This window comes from Armigeres subalbatus, chromosome 2 (assembly GCF_024139115.2).
Source record: "Armigeres subalbatus isolate Guangzhou_Male chromosome 2, GZ_Asu_2, whole genome shotgun sequence".
In the NCBI taxonomy this organism is placed as follows: Eukaryota; Metazoa; Arthropoda; class Insecta; order Diptera; family Culicidae; genus Armigeres; species Armigeres subalbatus.
In genome coordinates this window covers 200071760-200092293 of record NC_085140.1, presented here as the reverse complement: position 1 = coordinate 200092293, position 20534 = coordinate 200071760, and the positions used below count along the sequence as shown (strand labels likewise).

Below are 20534 nucleotides of genomic sequence, written 5' to 3'. Positions count from 1 at the left end.
TATATATACATATAATAGCTGAAACCCGTAGCAGAGTCTGGCCCTGCCGTAACATACAGAACGTAATTAATAATCCTTTGGTTCATTCCTTCCACAGTTTCAGAGACTTCGTTCAGCTCAGCAATTCTTCTTAAGTCACACGTAACCATATCTAGCAATGAACATTTTAATGAAAGATATCCTTCGTCCCAATTAGGTTGTGAAAACTGTGGGATAATACCGTTACAAAACGTGGAAACTTTCACCCAAGGCTCAAGCAGTTTTCGCCCCAAATGGGCTTTCGCGAATCTGGCTACTTCTTCATATTTGATTCTGCTTAAACCAAGAGAGCTTCTTAACATCAATGATGATTCACATGAAGCAGTTGAAGATTCTTTGTAATCAGCTAGCTTACGTATTGATTCTTCTGCCCATGATTAACCCTTGTTGATTAATAAAGTCAATATTTTCACTGAAGCTTTATTACTAGCTTTTCGAGCTGATAGTCTGGCCGATTTTAAGAGATTTGGCAAGGGCTCAACTTTGTACAAGTTTCTGCTTCGTCTTTCTTGTGATTTTTGGGAAAGGCTTTGAAAATCTCTGGGCTTACGGCCAGCCATTTTTCGAGTAATTTATCTCGTGCGCGTGTAGGGTAATTGTTCTTCAGCGCATCCTCTACCGCAAGTGCTTGGATGTTCAGAAGAAACATGTTGTCGGTCAACTATGTCCTTCATTACACGTGACTTTGGAGAAAGATAAATGGCAAAATCAATTGCTTAAACTTGATGATAGGTATATAATAATATTATGATTTTGTCCATTCCGACTTTACACAGTTAAGTATTATTCTAAGTAATCATTATACACGCTTAGCCTAGTTTACCCATAAATACGTAACCAGTTCACTCAAATATGGGTAAATGAAACATTACTGATATTATCAGTAAAATTTACTTATAAAATCTGTGAATTTCACTCATATTATTGGTAAGTCTGCCTTCACCCATATTTGGGTGATCGATCTTACCCATTTTTGGTTGAAAAAATAATCTTGTCAACAACTTCACAACAAACATGGAGATTCGAAAAACTCTCCTGCTATTTTCATCGTCGCAGTAGCAGTTAAATTATTTAAATACAAATTGTGGATTCCCAAGGCTTAGCATGGTTGCAAACAATGTAAGTGTAGATATATATTTTACAGCTCACAAAAATTTAATGTTTGTTTTTGGTTTTGCAGAATTTCGATTTCGCATTTGCTTGAAAAATCGGTGGCAGTTCAATTCGGTGAGTTACGATGCAGGCAATGAACGTGCGCTTCCTGGACCAGCGTAATCATCTTCATAATCAAGCGTAGCTGAAACCTTACATAGCTACATAGCTCGAAAGGTGGTCAAGAATGTTATGCTCGTCGGTACGTTGGTGGAACTTCATCCGGAACGTCCGCGACTGAAAACGATTCATCAACTACGAAGGTTATCGGGAGGCGGCATTAACGCTTTATAATGTAAGTTCCGAGAAGTTCAGAACTTTTCTTATTTGTGAAAAATTTATAACAAATGACTCTCTTATCTAATCGCAGGTTTATATAGCTCAACCTGCCATATGATCTCAGCGATATCCGTACTGCCGTCATACACATATTTGCCCCATGCTTGCTGGGATTTCCTATGTACATGGGACAATTATGCGTAGAACGGTAGCGTACCAATGTGCTGGATTTTGTTGGATTTATCCGAGACCAGATTACCGAGTGTCTCCAATCGGCTAGTCCAGGAGAATGACGGCTGCAGTTTGCGAGGCCAAATCAAACCAACAATCAATACTATTTGGCACCAGAAACTCCAATTTTTGCGTGATATTCCGGTTTGTGATCTTCCGGGAATTGGCCCCAACATAGAGATCTGCGGAGTATTCCAGGTGCTTCCGGAGGGGATACACAGAAGACTATACTTCTAGCCAGGCGAACTTTCACGCTGAATCGCCTGATCTGAAGGATGATGCATTGGTCTGAAGAAGTAATACAAATTGTATTAAGCTTTTAATTTATAATAAATGATTGTCTACCGTTTAAAAAATATGATTTCATAAATAATAATTTCAGAATTTTCGGAAATATTGCTGGAACGCTCATTAAAAAAGCTTGAATATTTACTCAAATATAGGTAAAATTCACCTGGGAATTTTTGTTCTATAAATCACCCAAATATAGGTAAATTATGATTTACTCATAAATCGGTAAAGGGCATTTCACCCATAAATACGTATGTGCACTTTTTGGTGATTATAGGTACTCTTCACCCATATTTGGGTGAACTGAACTAAGCGTGTAGATAGTTCGTTTTTTAGACCGTGTACAGGCGAACATGACATCACATCCCTTAATATTTTCATTGAAGTCGTGACGTCATGCTCCTCCAAACGAGCGTTTGACAGTTCGTTTGGAGAGTATTTATCTTCGCTTATCTATATATTCCCCTATCTATAGTAATCATTAAGTTCTAAGGTGCCTTTTGAAATATGGCTTTTCGCTATCCTGTTAGGCCGATACAAATATTTAAAAAAGTATGTCTCCCTCCCCCTAGAATTTTTTTGCCCAAAAATAATAATTTGAGAGAAAACAAAAAATTTGGGAGTTTTTATTTAAATATTCTTCAACAAATCCGAGAAGCTTATGATTTTTTTTCATTTGAATATTTATTTTTTTACGCCACGCCATTTTAATTAAATATTTGAAACGGTCTTATATCCAAGAAACGTGACTAATCTTTTATTATAATAAAAACAAATATCAGTGAAGAAAATAAGGTAAATGCGATTATACAAGATAAAGAGAGCTCATCAATTTTAATTGCTCAAATTGCAACAAAATTTTCAAAATATTCATCAACAAACACAAAAATCCATAAAACAAATAATAATGAAAAAATGAAAAAGTTCTAAAATAGAAACAATTTTCCATAAATCGTAAACGTTTTCAAATGAAGCGTAATCTGTATACTTTATTTCTTTACCTTGCAAACAAAACGAAATAATTCCAACGATTTTAAATAATTAATCATTACTTATACTTATTATATTATCATAAATATAAATATTTTCCAACTCTATTTTTTATTCGATAACCATAAAAGCAACATTGAAATAAACAGTAGACTCTGTTCTCTCACCTTGAACTCTGAATTCAACCAATCGGCGTTTCATTCGAAAAAGCGTTCTTTTCCATGGAATTTGGCCCATCTTCGATTAAATTGGCGAATCCAGTTTTCAACACCATTTACGGCGCACTTATTAGAGATGCAAAGTTCACTAGTCAAAAAATCGATTACATATGCACCTTTGGTCGAAGAGGTTGTATGGTACAATATAGTTATTAATGTAATGAGCTAATTTTTTTTAAAGAATTGCATAATATGCTAATATTATACTTTTGAAAATTACAAGAAAAAAAACACATTTTACATATTTTGTCATTTGATTGTGAGTTTCCTATCGAGTACGAGATATTCGATCTAAATTTCTGTATACACCCAGGTTTTTTTTTACACGGTTGGATTTCATGAAATTCTCAGTTAACCTGGTCTTTCACAGTTTTTTAAATACCCGCTGAATTTTCTTTGATTTTTTGTGAATTTTTTCGTGGGGTTAACTCATTGCTTCATTGACGCTGAAGGTCTTAAAGGACCAAAACCAAACCGTGTAAAAAAAAACCTGGGTGTATTGCAGAGAATGCTATTGTTGTCAATGAATTGTTCAACATTGTAAGCAGCGATATCGAAACGCGTAGAGTTTCACAAAGTTTTCAAAATATTGCTTGTAGCTATGCAAACTAGAGATAACTCTAAATTATTATAATTTAAAACACTTGTTGCAGGAATGAGAAAAGCTTTTGTTATTCGAATATTATGTGTAGAATTGGTGGGCTCAATGTTGTAAAATGTCATTTGCTTTCGTTTGTATAATTTTCCCAGAACTTTTTACAGCAGTTAGCTATCAACTATCAAGTATGACGAACTTATAGTGCTTAAATGTGGCTACAACTTTGTCCAACAAGATATTGCTGTAAATATGTAACCTGGGGCGTGGGAGGCAAAATGTCATTCAAATGACATTATGTCAAATGACACGTGACATTTTGAAGAGATTTCACTCTCTAGCCTCAGATGTTATATTTAGAGCAATGTACCCTTGGACAAAAATATAGCACTACTCAAGCGTAATGCGTACATCTAAAATTTTGAAGTAAATTTGGCTTCTGAAGAAAGTTATGAACAAATTAGTCAAATGATATGCAGATGACATTTTACAAGCCTGGGTGGGCTACAAAAAACCTTGGCTTAGTGAGACGAGTTGTGTAATGTTTAAGATATTTGGAACGCGAAATAACACCCCTATTCAAATGGGTACAAACGAACTTCCCAGCGACGAATACGAAGTATTTACAAAGGATGAAAAAATTACACTGTATCAAGCATTGTTCAAATTCGCACTTTCTGTCATGTAAGTGGGTGCATATTCTTGATTTTTTTATTATTCCCATCTAATTAGGTTTTGATCAAAATATCTGTTTTGAAGATATTTTCAATTGTCAATGAAAACGTTTTATCTCAGCAATGAGTTCACACATTGTCAATATTTTTTTGGCAAATGAAAGCTGGTTGAATTTGCAATGATTCATGTATGACTTTATATATTTGTGTATTAAAATTGAAGTTTTATATTTTAAGCGATGTGCTCTACTTTTTCGATAATATAATATTTTTCAAGTTTCTTCCTGGAAGTTATATCTCACCGATCCTTGTCGGTAGCAGAAATGTTTTACAATTTCTAAAAAGCTGTTGAAAAAAGCTAACTTTTGAGGGTAATTGGAGCTTTATTGGTAATTGTATTCAGGTTTGGCATCATAATCAATTTTATGCATTCTGAAGACCATTGTACCCAAAATACGAAATACAAAATCGTGAAAAAAGACCAACTTGCACCGAATACCATCAGTAACCACTGCATGCATTCGATTCCTGGTAAGATTCTGCGTTGGTAGAGGTATAGATCATCCCGTTCGGTTCAAATTGTTGAATTATGCTCTTTTTTGCTGAAAATTTCTCCACTGTGCGCTGTATTGTTCATATGTACGCAGCATCTTGGAGTATGCAGCATGCATGTGGTCCCCATATCACACAACGCAGATTTTTCGGATTGAGAGAGTGCAACGTAGCTTTATCCGATACGCCCTTCGTAAACTACCATGGTCGAACCCAGTTAATACACGGCCCGCTGCAAACTCATTGCATATTGGAGACCCAGTCAACACAAAATCGTATATGATGCAACATAATATGCTAAAGTGGAGACGATATACGTACATATTGTATGGGGAAGTACCTATATGACCTCCACTTTAGCATCTTATGCGATATCATATACGATCTTGTGTTGACTGGGGACGCTATCTTCAAGGCGAACCAACATGCAACGAGATTTCATCTACGACTTGTTGAGCGGAAATCTCGACTGTATTCAATTATTGGATAATGTAGCTATTTATGCTCCTTGTCGACAACTGCGAGAGCGAGAGCTATTATTCGTTAGACGCCGCAGAACCGTGGATGGTTTCAACAACCCACTTGATCAATGTCTTCGTTTGTTTAGCAGTGTCAGTGATGTTTTTGATTTTGTGGTCTGATATGGGTGTAAATATAATGTGCACTCACAACGATTAATGAAGGGGCGGGGCTAATGGAATTACTTCATTAGGTATAAGAAAGCTGCTTTTCGGCGCGCGCGAGCCATTTCGATCGGGATTCCGCAGACAACGGACCGTTCAGAGGATGACAAATTCTAAGAATCCTATAAAATTTTCTCGCAAGATTCTGAATTTGGTTATGAGATGTTGTTTATCTAAGATGCGTATTGTTGCGAGGAATGACAACAGAAATTTGACTCAAGACGAAGTTAAGCACCAACCATCAAAACATATATGGGGGTTTGTGCAACTTCACTACAAATGCTCAAACATGTTCGGCGAACCTTGACTCCACCCTCGACAACTCAAACCAAAATCAAACCGTTTTAATTTTTTACAACCGAGCCGCCAACTGTCAAATTGTTGTTCGAACACACGTTCAAACAAAGCAGCAACCGAAGCGTTTTCTTGGGGGTGGAGTCAATGTTCGTCGAACTGCTTGACTGGTGTGTACGTTGCATTATACACGACCAAGTGGCTTCTGGGTGGCCTCTAAGCAAAATCATATTTTGCCTGCATCTTCTGTTGTCTTGTCTTGCCTCGTGTCCCGTTTTTCTTGCTTAGATGAAGAATTTTTGATGATTGAAAAATGGGAAATGTGATTCATTTTTCATTTTAAGTACACTTCCACAAATATCTTATCTCAAGACAGTAGAAAAAGCATCAATTCTATCACTTGCTTGATACTCATTTACTGAACCAAAGGGTTCATTCACAAATCGTATCGTATCGTATCGGAAATTTGGCTACACCACCCTCTATCTTGTAACACTTAAAAGTAATTAATTTCATTTATTTTTATGAATCGCAATACTTGAACGGGGTAGTAGTAGGTACTTTCTTGCTGTTGGTTTTCTGCCGATCATCGCATAATCAGCTTTATCACTTGATAAATCTTATCTTGATGTTAAAGTTCGCAGATCTAATTTGTTGTGAATTAAATATATGACGTTTTTACCAATTGATAAAGCTCGTAATATGAATAAGCTATGTATAAGTCTGCATAATACATTTACCACAATGTGTGAGTTTCTCAAATTAAATTAGGGCTCTTCTCTTAAATGATGCCTACCAAGCTGCATTCAAAACCCATCCAAACTCCCGCCAGTACTTGTTGGCATACGCTCGAACATAAAAGCTTATTCACAATAATCATTCGTTGTTTATTAGTTAACACAACGCCTCAAAAGTGTACAAAATGGATGGCACTTGTAAAATTGTTTCGTAATAAAGTAGAAATTTATTTTTCCATTTTCGCAAAAGCGAATAAAATAATAGAAATAAAATTTATACAATATTTTAAATAACAAATTTCTCGCAGAAAAAAAGGAAATATAATTTAATCCAGGAAATCTAAATTAACGTAAATAATACGATACGATACGAGTCTTTATTAAGGAGACTTTCAGCCCTATTGGCTGGCTCGTCTCCACCTTTCTATTCTTAGAGCCCGCCCGCAACTTACGTTACAAATACAAATAAATAAATATGAATAAATAAATAAAATGAATTGAAAAAAACAGATTAATCTATAATGGCGCCTTTCTCGTGTGTTATAAAAATAGTATTTTGACCATAACTTTTGAGCCCATAGTTCGATATGGCCAATTTTCAATACGAAACAATGGGACAGAATTCCGTGTTGAATGCAACATGTTGCAAGCAAGGTTAAGGATATATGTCTGCAAAATGAGTGGGAATTTTGTACGTGTTTCTTATGTGAAAAAATGAATTTTGGCCATAACTTCGAAGTCCATTCTCCGATGGGGCCAATTTTCAATACGAAACAATGGGATAGGATTCCGCGTCGAATGCAACATGTTGCAAGCAAATCGTTTAAGGATAAGTGCCTAAAAAATGAGTGATATTATTTTGCGCACACACACATACAGATCTCCCCACGATATCCCTGGTGTTCTTCTAAAAAAGCGAGTCACGATGTTCGGTGCTGCAAGGACACGCAGCTAACCTCGAGGGTGCATTGTGCACTGGCCCCCCTTTGAAGCATTACTTTCTGGTTGTACCGAAGGGACGATGGGCTTGGCGGTAATGGAAACGGTTTAGCGGGTCGAATGAATTATTGGCAGTGGCTGATTTTCTACCCACCGCTGTCACATCCAGGCCTTCCGAATATTTTTTCGATGAAGGTGCTTAGTTTTGAGAAATCGAACCTTAGATGCATTTCGCCATACTGATTTAGAAAGTCAACTCCTAGTATGCCGCTGTAAGCACGCTCAAAGTGGGCGATTCATTGAAAGTTTTCTATGCCGGCCATTGCATTAAGGTTCCCCCAAACACACGCGACGCGACAGTCGCGACACGATTCTATCGCTTGGCGACTGCGATTCTGTCGTCGCTGGTATGGAAGGATAAATGGAACATTGCCTGCAGCGACCCAGCGATAGAATCGCGGCGACTAGTTGTCGCCGTCGCGGCGATGAAATCGCTTAGGTCTGGGGGAGCCTTTAGTGTTTCTTGTGTAGCAAATACAATGGATGAACCCGATGAACTATGCTAAGTGTATCGAGAATGTTTCCCTACCGAAAATTTCCTAGATCGGATCGAGAATCGATCTCGCCATCTCCGAGTTCTGCGCCTTTGTTTGGAAGGCTAACTGGAGACCTCAGGCCAGCATATTTAGACGTCAAATTAGCGTCAAGCAGCTCATAGGCCTTTAGGCGGTGCAGTTCGTTTCTGCTAACTTACAAGCGCGTTTTCTCTCGAAAGTTTAGGGACGTTTGACGGCAGCTTCTCGCTTACGTTTGTTGATGCCAGTAGACTCGGAATCTTCTCTCCGCTGCTGCAATGGATGCATTCTGGGAAACTTTCTTTGGCTCGTTTTGCTGATTCCTATGTGTTTGCCGAAGTAAACGCAAAGTCCGACGCAACTCACGTGAAGGGAGGGATAATAATTATTATCAATACTTCTTTGTCACGCCTACTTTGACTTCCTCCATAGAATGACCACCAAACGCCGCCGTTGACAGCCCAGCTTCTACGATGGGCTTTTCTGTAATGATGCACTGGGGTATTAGACTGACTAAGTGACGTATGCTTAGTCTCTGTTCCAGTTTGTGTGAGTTGCAGCGGTATACCAGGATTGTGCTGAATCATTCTCATACGATAATTATTGGAAATATGATTTGATAACTTCTCAGATTTGGAAAGTAGGCGAGTTGTCATCGGCGTCAAATTTTCAAATTTTGGAATCGATTGATAATAAACACAAAATTATCATTTTATTGTAAACCTAATCAATACCAATTTAATGTTAACAATGAAGTTCAATGGGATGTTCGGCATTGTGTTTTGTTGTTATGTAAAAAAATAAATACAAAAGTAGCATGCTTCGAATCGAGATACAATTTGTTGAACGATTCTTACTCTCTAGCAACTTTTATCAATTGATAATTTGTAAATGTGATCGCTTGAGAGTGCTGTTCTATAGTGATGAACTTATAGAAACATAAAAAATCACTTTAATAAAGAATAAAAAAAAAGATTGCTGTTCATCCTCGATTATTTGAAAATATTATTTTTATCATCATTTTCAAATGTTGGACTAAAAATTGTATACATCACCAGGGTTCGTAATGCTCACGCTCACTCAATCTCAGAAGCACAGGATAAACAACGAAAACAGATTCACCCTGGGTTTGAAAAACGCTTGCTTTGGTCTCATCGAACACAAAAGTCGGAAACCTGTACATTACATACAGCTACGTAGTTCAACGTCACCTTTGCGTACAACCCGATTGGGCTGCATCTGCCCCTTTGAGTTTTTCTATCGAATGCTGGATGTTGTCCGAAGAGGCCTTATTCCAAATATAAACTCACATCTTCTTCTTCTTTTTCTTATTGGCATTACTGGGACATTTCCGCCTAGCCGCTTAGTGTTCATTGAGTATACTTTCACAGTTATTAACTGTGATGTATCTAAGCAAAGTTCATTCCGTGCCGATAGTTCGAACGAGCCAGACGTGTGTGCTGTGTCTCATCGCGGATTGTGTTCGGTAGTGAAAAGGCTATTGTGTTGTGCTCCTACCTACGGATCCAAGGCGATCGCTGTCGGCGAGTGAAGTAGCTGCTTCTGGCGACGCCAGTGAAGCAGGCTATTGTTACTGCTGCTACCTACAGCAGCAGGGGCAGATAAGTGGCAAAACTTTTTATTGTTCTCCCTTCTGTTTGATACAGAGTGGAACTGCTTAGAATTAATCAAATTAGTTTTTTTTTAAGTTGTTTTTTCTAATTTGCTATTAGTTTTAAGTTAGTATAAGCAAAATTATCCTTCCACCTTGCGGGGTGAGAATGGAGGCGGAGACTGGAGAAGGCAGTGTGCCTGCTAAAGATGGAGGGCGCACTCGATTGTACCATGCGGCTTCGCCTGGGCCTTGGGTTGTTTACTTTCGGCAGAAAGTAAAAAGCCTAGATTTTCTCGGCATTAAACGAGATTTGACGCGTCGTTTTCCGAAGCTTGATTTTAGCCAGATCAACAGGAACAAACTACGCATCACCGCACCTACATACCAGGTGGCGAATGAAATTGCTGGCGACAGGGCGTACAATATTGAATATATGGTTTATGTCCCCTCACGGGAGGTCGAAATTGAAGGTGTGATCAACGCAGCCTGACTTGCAAGGATGTACTTGCGGGAAAAGGCCGCCTAAAGAATGCAATGGAGTCTACCGTGGATATTCTGGACTGTAAGGAATTGCATTCAGCAGCCACGGTAGATGGAAAGAAGGTATATTCCAAGTCAGGTTCGCTTCGGGTGACGTTCGCCGGTTCGATGCTCCCAAAATATGTTGATATTGAAAACATGCTATTTCCGGTGCGTCTTTTTGTGCCAAGGGTATTTAATTGTACCAATTGCAAACAACTTGGTCACACTGCCGAGTTTTAGACAACAAACCACGTTGTGGCAAATGTTCTGAAAGGCATCGGAGGAGTCCTGCCAGCAACAGGCAACAAAATGTGCTTAATGGGGTTTGCATCCTCCCCATGGTTTGCAGGAATGCCCGGTGTACAAAAAGCGCACCCAAAAAGTGAAGCGCTCGTTGGTACAGCGCTCCAAGCAGTCGTATGCGGAAATGGTTAAGTCGCAAGACACATCCGCCACAGCCACTGCATCGACTGCTATTTCAGCCACCGTTCGTGTAAGTGATTATTATGATTCCATATCCATTGATGAATTGGACTCTGACGCAGCCGATATGGATGATCCTGCGGAGGTACACGTGCCCGAAAAGAGGAAGCAACCGTCTTCCCCGGGATCGCGCCGCAAGAGAACAAAAATCATCCATAAAAGCTTGGCAAAATCTGAAGGTAATGGGGGTTTATTTAAAATCCCGAAGCAACCTGTTCCTACTGCTTCTTTTGATCCTAGTTGCAGTAAGACATTCCCGCCATTGCCAAAATCCGATGTTTCGAAGAAACATCCGGCTAGGAGAATCAACGAAAGAAAAAAAGTAATTCGCACTTCTAGTAAAAGTATTCCGTCCAAGCGAGGATTGATCTCCTTTAAGGACCTTGTGGACCGTTTTTTGAATTTATTTAATATTCCGAATTCATTGAGGCCTATCATTGACCTTTTTATACCAACAGTGGAAAGTTATCTGAAGCAATTGACTGTTTCATGGCCCCTTCTTGCAGGAATTGTATCTTTCGATGGATAATACGGCCAATACCCAAGATACAATCACTGTGCTGCAGTGGAACTGTTATAGTCTGAAAAATAAATTAGACGTGTTCAAATTTTTGATTCGCAATTCTGATTGCGATGTATTTGCACTCTGTGAAACATGGCTTTCTTCTGAAGATGAAATCAACTTCCACGATTTTAATATTATTCGCCAAGATCGGAATGATCATTATGGTGGCGTTCTTTTGGGGATCAAAAAATGCTACTCCTTCTACAGAATTCCCATTCCGACTGTTCCCGGCTTAGAAATCGTCGCATGCCAAGTAAATGTGAATAATAAAGATCTTTGCATAGCTTCAGTGTACATTCCTCCAAATGCCTCTATTAATCGTCGACATTTTTGGAGCGCAGTCTCCCTCCTATCATCTCCAGTATTGATATTGGGTGATATGAACGCACATGGTATTGGATGGGGCGAAACGTATGACGATTATAGAGCGCCTATTTTCTATGATTTGTGTGACGATTTCAATTTGAATATTTTGAACACTGGTGAAGTAACTCGAATAGGACCAAATGGTCAACAAAGCCGTATTGATCTGTCTTTATGTTCAAATTCACTATCATTAGATTGCACGTGGAAGGTAATTCAAGATCCCCATGGTAGTGACCATATGCCGATAGTCACCACAATTAAGAGTGGCTATCAACAATCTGAGCCAGTTAATGTTCCTTTCGATCTCACGAAGAACATTGACTGGCAAAAATTGCATCGGCGGTAAAATTGGTATTGAATCAACTGATACTCTTCCCCTTTGGATGAATATCGATTCCTTACTGAGTTGATTCAAAAAAGCGCACTAGAAGCTCAGAAACGACGCGTTCCAAGTACATCTGTCATAAGAAGACCAGCCACTCCTGGATGGGATGATGAATGTACTAAGTTGTATTCTGAGAAATCTGATGCCTTCAAGGCCTTCCGTAAACACGGAAGGTCAGAGCTTTTTGAAGAGTATTTGAGGCTCGAAAGAAAACTCAAAAATCTTCTCAAGGCAAAAAAACGTAGCTACTGGCGACGATTTGTCGAGGGACTATCACGAGCAGGGTAGAAATATTTCACAGTCAATGCAGTGAAAAAAATGGATCTCAGTATAATCTGCAGTCGCCTTCTTCGCCGCCGTGGTGAGTGCGACTGGGTGCAGCCGAAAAATCATTTCCAACACCGACCTTTCAATTTCGCATTCAGCCACTCACAAGTCACTCTGACATGCTGCTCAGTTCGCTCCTTACCATATGACTGTGAGTGGCCCATTTAAACGCGTGGTGAATTTTTTCAATTTGCTGGGTGAATGTGTACATTTTGCTGTGGTAGATTTCATCTTCGCGGCGCAGTGGGTGATGTGAGTTCTGTTGTTTACTTTTCTGCCTCTCCGGGAATGTGAGGTTGATTTCAAAGCAGGAAGAAAATAAAAACATGATATAAAAAAACATCACCTTCATCCAGTGCTACCGAAAATTTACAACCCTGATCACGAGAAACCTCAATGACAACACTTTGGAAAACGGCTCGCAACATGCGGAACCGCATTTCCACCAATGAGAGTGAAGAATACTCCAATCGATGGATATTCAACTTCGCAAAAAAGGTCTGCCCAGATTCCGTACCAGCAGAACCGCTATTTCGAGAATCAGTAACTGATCCCGGTTCTTTAGGTGGACCATTCTCAATGCTGGAACTTTCTATGTCTCTTCTTTCATCGAATAACTCTGCTCCGGGATGCGATAACATCAAATTCAATCTTCTGAAAAACCTCCCAGATATCGCAAAAAGACGATTACTTGACCTGTACAACTGTTTCATGGAGTACAACATTGTGCCACCTGAATGGCGACAGGTCAAAGTAATAGCTATTCAAAAGCCTGGGAAACCAGCGTCTAATCACAATTCATACCGACCGATTGCCATGCTATCATGCATGAGAAAGTTATTAGAGAAAATGATCCTTTCAAGAGTCGACCATTGGGTCGAACAAAATGCATTACTCTCAAATACTCAGTTTGGTTTTCAGAAAGGTAAAGGAACAAACGATTGTCTAGCGTTGCTCTCTTCAGATATTCAGCTGGCCTTTGCGCACAAGGAGCAATTGGCTTCAGTATTCTTGGATATTAAGGGCGCTTTTGATTCAGTTTCCATAGAAGTACTGTCAGACAATCTGCACAGTAGTGGATTACCCGTTATTTTGAACAATTTCTTGTATAATTTGTTGTCAGAAAAACAAATGAACTTCACACTCGGAACTCTGACAACTTCCAGAAATAGCTACATGGGCCTTCCCCAAGGATCATGTTTAAGTCCCTTGCTTTATAATTTCTATGTTAAAGATATTGACAATTGTTTGGAAGGACAATGCACGCTCAGACAACTTGCAGATGATGCCGTGGTCTCTCTAAGAGGTCCATGTGCAGCTGTCTTGCAAGGACCATTGCAAAGTACCCTGGATAATCTGACTGTTTGGGCCAGAAATCTAGGGATCGAGTTTTCACCGCAAAAAACTCAGTTGGTTGTGTTTACTAGGAAGCGGTACCCAGCTCAACTGAAACTAAAACTGTTGAATGATGACATCAACCAATCTTTATCTTCTAAATACCTTGGGGTCGTGTTTGATTCTAAATGTACTTGGAAACTCCATTTTGAGTATTTGATACAAAAATGCCGGAAAAGGATCCATTTTCTACGTTCTATCTCCGGAACCTGGTGGGGTGCTCACCCGGAAGACCTCATCAAACTCTATAGAACGACTATTCTCTCTGTTTTAGAGTATGGCTCTTTCTGCTTCCTCTCAGCAGCTGACTGCCACCTGATCAAATTGGAACGAATTCAGTATCGTTGTTTGCGTATTGCCCTTGGCTGCATGCATTCAACGCATAACATGAGCCTGGAGGTGCTTGCTGGAGTCACTCCTTTAAAGCACCGTTACTGGGAGCTCTCACTAAGAATACTCATCAAATGTGGAACAAGTAACACACTTGTTCTAGATAACTTCGATAATATGCTTGAACTAACTTGTCGTTCAAGATTCCTTAGAGTCTATCTCAACTACATTTCTTCAGATCTTTGTCTTCCGTGTTATAATCCACCTCGAGTTCACTTCACCAACGACAGTTCCTCAATTGAATACGATCTGTCCATGAAACATGCTATTCAAGGAATACCAGATCATCTTCGAAATATTTCTATTCCCTCCATTTTTCTGAAAAATATGAACATGTCAATTGCAACAGCAGATATTTCACTGATGGTTCTCGCATTAACGGATCCACTGGCTTCGGTGTTTTCAATGTAACTTCAACCACCTTCCGAAAACTTCAGGAACCGTGTTCGGTTTATGTTGCTGAGCTGGCAGCAATTAACTTCGCTTTGGGGATAATTTCCAATCAGACCGTAGACCATTATTTCATCTTCTCGGATAGTCTTAGTTCTATCGAGGCACTCCGGTCGATGAAACCTGTTAAGCACGCATCTTACTTTCTTACAAACATAAGAGAGCAGATGCGTGTTTTGGTCGAAAGATCATTCAAGATTACCTCCCATCTCACTGCTCAATCTACGGCAATGAGAAGGCAGACTCGCTGGCAAAGGTGGGCGCACAGGAAGGTGAGGTTTATGATAGACAATTCTCGAGCAACGAGTTTTTCCCATTAGTCCGTCAGAGTACTCTTCAAAGTTGGCAAAGAAATTGGACACACAACGAACTTGGACGGTGGCTATTTTCCATAGTTCCAAAAGTTTCTGGGCGAGCGTGGTTCAGAGGTGAGGACTTAAGTCGAGGCTTCATTCGCACGATGTCGAGGCTTATGTCCAATCACTATTCACTAAACGCACATCTGTACAGAATAAACCTTGTCGATAGCAACTTATGTAGGTGCGGAGCCGATTATGATGACATCGATCACGTAGTTTGGTCCTGCTCGGAAAATGACGCCTCCAGAGAGCAATTATTGGATACCCTTGTGGCCCGAGGTAAACAACCCTTCAGGGAAGTTCGCGGTGTTTTGGGAGATCGTGATGTTGTCTATATGCAGGCCATTTATAGTTTTCTTTGAACTTCTGACATCAAAATCTAATACCTATTTTGTTTTTTTTTTTCTTAAAAGTTTGTTTTGTTTAGTCTCTACCTTTTTGTTTCATAGAGCTCCATAGCTCTTGCCATCTGGCAGATGCTCCCAGTCGAACCATTTCTCGAGCACGACTGAAAGCTGCACAGCTGAAATTTTCTGATTCCAAATCCAGCCCCGTCCATCCTTAAACATTGTAAACTAACCTCGAGTCACCACGAGTACGCTGGCTTCTACCCCCTCTTACTAACCGTATAATAAAATGATATTGATTGTATATATCACAAAGAACAATGGCTCCGTAAAGTGTTATACACGCCTGAGCCTACCAAATAAACGAAATTGGAAAAAAAAAAAATCTAAGCAAAGTTACCATTTTAGTATTTGTATATCATGAGGCCACAACGATAACACGTTTATGTCCAAGAAAATCGAGAAGATTTCCAGGCACCTTCAGCATGGTCTTGCTTTGTAGCCGAGCATTTTACCGCACGTGACTGAGGAAGGCCCCTTAGACATAGACTCACATACCATGTTTACTATTTTTATCAAAACTCCACCTGGATTAAGGTGCTTATTATTCGGGATCCATGAACGGTAAAATGTTCGTTTTAGAGTGGTTTATTGAAGCGCAAATGCCGTCGAAATTACTTGTTGATTATTCACCTTATATTTTCAAAGGTATTCTCGTATTTTCTGACCAAAATCACCTGAGGGGCCGTCCACAAAGTACGTCACGCCTCTAGGGGGGAGGGGGGTTCAGAGCTGCGTGACGATCCATACAAAAATTTTAGAGGTTTATTACAAAAAGTGTGACGAAGGGGGGAGGGGGGGTCGAAAATCGCCGATTTTTGCGTGACGTACTTTATGGATCTTCCCTGACCAAAATCACCTAGACATATTTCATCTTCCTGTTTATTCGATCCTAAGACTACCTTAGCATTTTTTTCAAAATTTTTGAGGTTTTTGCTTGTTATAGATATTGTTTATTATTTTTAATGGAAAATGTAAATTATATTATGAAACTCCTTCATTTTAGCCAAAGGGTAGCCACATGCTTTGATCAGTGAGTGTACCATTGACAATGGGTTGTTCTTCTGGCCATTGCCGGTTACCATCTCTCGTTTGTTAGTGCCCCACTGGAGCAGTAGTGATGCGATATGGGCTACCCTTGCCTTAGTGCACATGAAGAACTATTTTCCAACGTTTATTTCAGTGGAACACTAACCGCCGAGGTGTCCAAACGTTTTTCCTGCTTGGCTCGCTTGCAACCCACGAACTGGAACTGTGATACACATCGGTGGGAAGCTAATCGTTTTTGGCTCTAGTGGTTCTAAACAAAACTGATTGTCGTTCCAGTGACTATTAACTGAACTATTAACGAATAGTAGAACAGTGAGAAGAATTTGGGGAGTTTAAAACGTGTATGCGAGAATTACTATTGAAGCATTAATAATAAATCATCAACTGAAATATACACATGTGAAAAAAATTGAGTAGTTTTCGTAATATTACGAATTTTCAAAACCATGTGTGTTGAAATTGTAGCACAAGTGAAAGCTACAGAATCAAAGCTTTGTAATGTATAGATAGTTGAACTGGAGTAGCGTGCAAATTTCCCCTCGTAAAATGTGGTCGTAATGCTGCAGTGATTTTGATTAATGCTTGCCGGTAGATAACAGGTACAACCGAGAAGCAAACATACAAGAGTGACAAAGTGGGAATTTTACAACGAGTTTAAACTATTTCCAGCCCCCCCGCATATGATAGCAATGCAGCGAAGAGTAAAGTGTTCTGAAATATCATTAGATTGAGGAAAGATATGCACCGCAACGGAAAATGCCGCGTCGATATCGTTCGTTACAGCAACAACGCCTTGTGTTGAGGCGCCAGGTCTGCTCGAAATGGGATGCCTTTAGTGTGAAAATGCTCGGAATTGTAGTTTTTCTTGCCGCGATTTATGCGGTGGATCATCACAATATTGGAGTGAGCTGTTTTCGCCTGGATGTGCAAAAAGTAAATCACATCGTGTTAGATAATGCAAAGGTAAGACATGTATTATTTTATTACTTTTTCAGGCGCATGACATAAGAGGGTTGAAAGCAAAGGGATGAAAGTGGCAAAAGCTTAGTTCCGAGGAAACGCACAGCAAAGCGTTCCTTGGAGATTGCATAATGTCACCTTAGATTGTTTCCGCACTACAACGTTGAAAAACTTTTATCTGCATAATGTTGATCCGTTTCTTGAGAATAATTTTCAACGAATTTTAAAATCTTCAACCGCGGTTAGGTAGTTTTTCATTTTCTTAATGTTTAATATAATTATATTAATATTTAATACACCCAGTTTTTTTTTACACGGTTTGGTTTTAGTCGTTTGAGACCTTCAGCGTCAACGAAACAATGAGTTAACCCCACCAAAAAATTCACAAAAAATCAAAGAAAATTCAGGGGGTATTTAAAAAGCAGTGGAAGTTCAGGTTTACCGAGAAATTAATGAATTCCAACCGTGTAAAAAAACCTGGGTGTAGTTAATATAATAATTAATAATAATAATTAATATTTTATTAATATAATTATATTATAATACTATAATTTTGCATGTAATAAATTTTTTAGATGTTTGAATTTCTGACTGTGATTGTGATATTTCTTAGATTATGCTGAGACATTGTAAAGTCAATAGCAATAAGTTTTAATTGTGTATGGGTCATTTTATAGCAGAAATGCTTTATAAAACCCATTTTATAAAATCCATTTGCTCTAAGAATAGTTAAATTGAAATGATCGATGAACATTAGTTTGGCTTGCGTCTAAAGATGATTCCTAAATGCCTAACAACACATTTTTCTACAACCTGGTTTTCTAATGCAATTGGTACATTCAAAACCGATTTTTGTGCTCAAACTTTCGTTTAACAGATTTAATTGATCGCAAATCGTATTGGATATCCTATTTATTTATTTATTCAGACTAAGGCCGAAGTGGCCTGTGCGGTATATAAGAGTCTTCTCCATTCGGCTCGGTCCATGGCTACACGTCGCCAACCACGCAGTCCACCTTGCCCGCTGCGCACCTCGCCTTCTTGTGCCCGTCGGACCGTTGTCGAGAACCATTTTCACCGGGTCCGACATTCTGGCTACGTGCCCGGCCCACCGCAGTCGTCCGATTTTCGCGGTGTGAACGATGGATGGTTCTCCACACAGCTGATGCAACTCGTGGTTCATTCGCCTCCTCCACGTACCGTCCGCCATCTGCACCCCACCATAGATGGTACGCAGCACTTTCCTTTCGAAAACTCCAAGTGCGCGTTGGTCCTCCACGAGCATCGTCCAGGTCTCGTGTCCGTAGAGGACTACCGGTCTAATGAGCGTTTTGTAGATTGTCAGTTTGGTACGGCGGCGAACTCTATTCGATCGGAGCGTCTTGCGGAGTCCAAAGTATGTACGATTTCCAGCCACTATGCGTCTCCGAATTTCTCTGCTGGTGTCATTTTCGGCAGTCACCAGTGAGCCCAAGTACACAAATTCTTCTACATGGGCGTAGCCAGAGGGGGGCAGAAGGGGGGGGGGCGTCGCCCCCCCTAAATGGTGGAATGATTGAACGGGTACTGAAATGAATTCGCTTAAACATGTGCACTTTACAATCCAATCATAAGGGTATCCAGGATCCATACTATATGAAAGTTCAAAACAACTCGAAACATTTCGGGCTCAAGAATTCTCCTAGAAATCTATCTAGAAGCTCGCCTGGGAACTTCTTAATTCCTCCGGAAAGTTATCCACAAATTCTTCTGAAAATCGTTTGAAAATCCTTCTCCTGTAATTGCAATTTCTCCTTATCTAGAAACCCCCAACTATTTTTTTTTAGGAAATTCATGAGGAAGTTTCTTGAAGATTTCTTTTCTTCCCTTCAAGTTTTATTTCTAGACATTTCTTCGGCTATTCTTCCAGGAAAATCTCCGGCATTCGTATATCATGAGGCTAACACGATGGTACTTTTATGCCCAGGAAAGTCGAGACAATTTCTAATCCGAAAATTGCCTAGACCGACACCGGGAATCGAACTCAGCCACCCTCAGCATGGTCTTGCTTTGTAGCCGCGCGTCTTACCGCACGGCTAGGGAGGGCCCCATACTACCTTGTGAGAATTCCTCTGGAAGTGCTTGTGGAAGTTCCTCCGGGAGCTCCTCCAGGAGTTTTTCCAAAAGTTCCTCTAATAATCCCTCCAGGAACTTCACAGGGGATTCTTTGAGGATATTTGGCAGGAATTTCAAGGGAAATGGGATTTCGTAAGTTCCTCTAGAAATTCAACTCCGGGTATTCCATCGGCTGTTCCTCAAATTTCTCCGGGAGTTCCACTAGTAGTTCCTCCGGAAATTCATTCAGACTTTCTTTCAGGAACTCATTTAGGCTTTCTTTGGGAATTTATCTATAAATTCCTTCAGAAGTTCCCCGAAAAATTTCTCTGAAAGCACCTCCGGGAGGTCATTTAAGAATTCTGAGTTTCTCCTGGAATTCTTACGGAAGTTCATCCAGAAGTTCTTATGAGAGTTCCTCCAGGATTTCCTTCGGAAATGTTTCCTGTAGTTCTGCAATAAATTCATCTAGAACTTCCTCCGGCAGTTCTTCCAAAAATTCCTCTGATAATTTCTCCGGGAATTCCTACAGAAATTCCTCTGGGAGTTCCTCCGGAAATTACTCCGGGAGTTCCTTCTCAAAGGAACACCCGGAGGAACTGCCGGTGAAACTCCCGGAGAAATGCTCATAAAAACTGCTGGTGGATCTTCCGGAGGAATTCACGTAGGAACTGCCGGAAGAGCTCCCGTAAGAACTCCCGGAGGAATTTCAGGAGAAAGAAAAAAACTCCCAGAAAAACTATCGGAAGAACTTCGGGAGGAATTTCCAGCTAATTTTCTGAAGAAAACCTACTGGTGGGACACCCGGTGGAATCTCTGGAACTGCCAGTGAATCTACCAGAAGACTTCTCGGAAAAAAAATCTTGGAGAATTCATATTATAGACAAAATTCGTCGAGCTGAAACCTTTGTAGAGGT

The 20534-nt window shown here is 39.8% G+C and overlaps 1 protein-coding gene and 1 long non-coding RNA gene across 4 annotated transcripts in view; both read left to right on the top strand.

Annotated features, from left to right (window-relative positions):
* Nucleotides 1–889: 889 nt before the first annotated feature.
* LOC134211496 (uncharacterized) lies at nt 890–2175 on the top strand. Its single transcript, XR_009979030.1, has 3 exons — nt 890–1158; nt 1220–1486; nt 1562–2175. It is a non-coding gene; the product is annotated as an uncharacterized LOC134211496 (long non-coding RNA).
* A 14438-nt stretch (nt 2176–16613) lies between these two features.
* LOC134211495 (A disintegrin and metalloproteinase with thrombospondin motifs adt-1) overlaps nt 16614–20534 on the top strand; it is a 59788-nt gene continuing 55867 nt past the window's right edge. The window contains exons 1-2 of one of the 3 annotated variants that reach the window (XM_062688391.1): nt 16614–17162; nt 17233–17526. In XM_062688391.1, coding sequence (XP_062544375.1) covers nt 17320–17526 — 207 coding nt within the window. In that variant the 5' untranslated portion in view covers nt 16614–17162; nt 17233–17319. Of the gene's footprint in view, nt 17527–20534 lie in introns of all 3 variants that reach the window. The other 2 variants (XM_062688389.1, XM_062688390.1) reach the window with 2 other exon arrangements.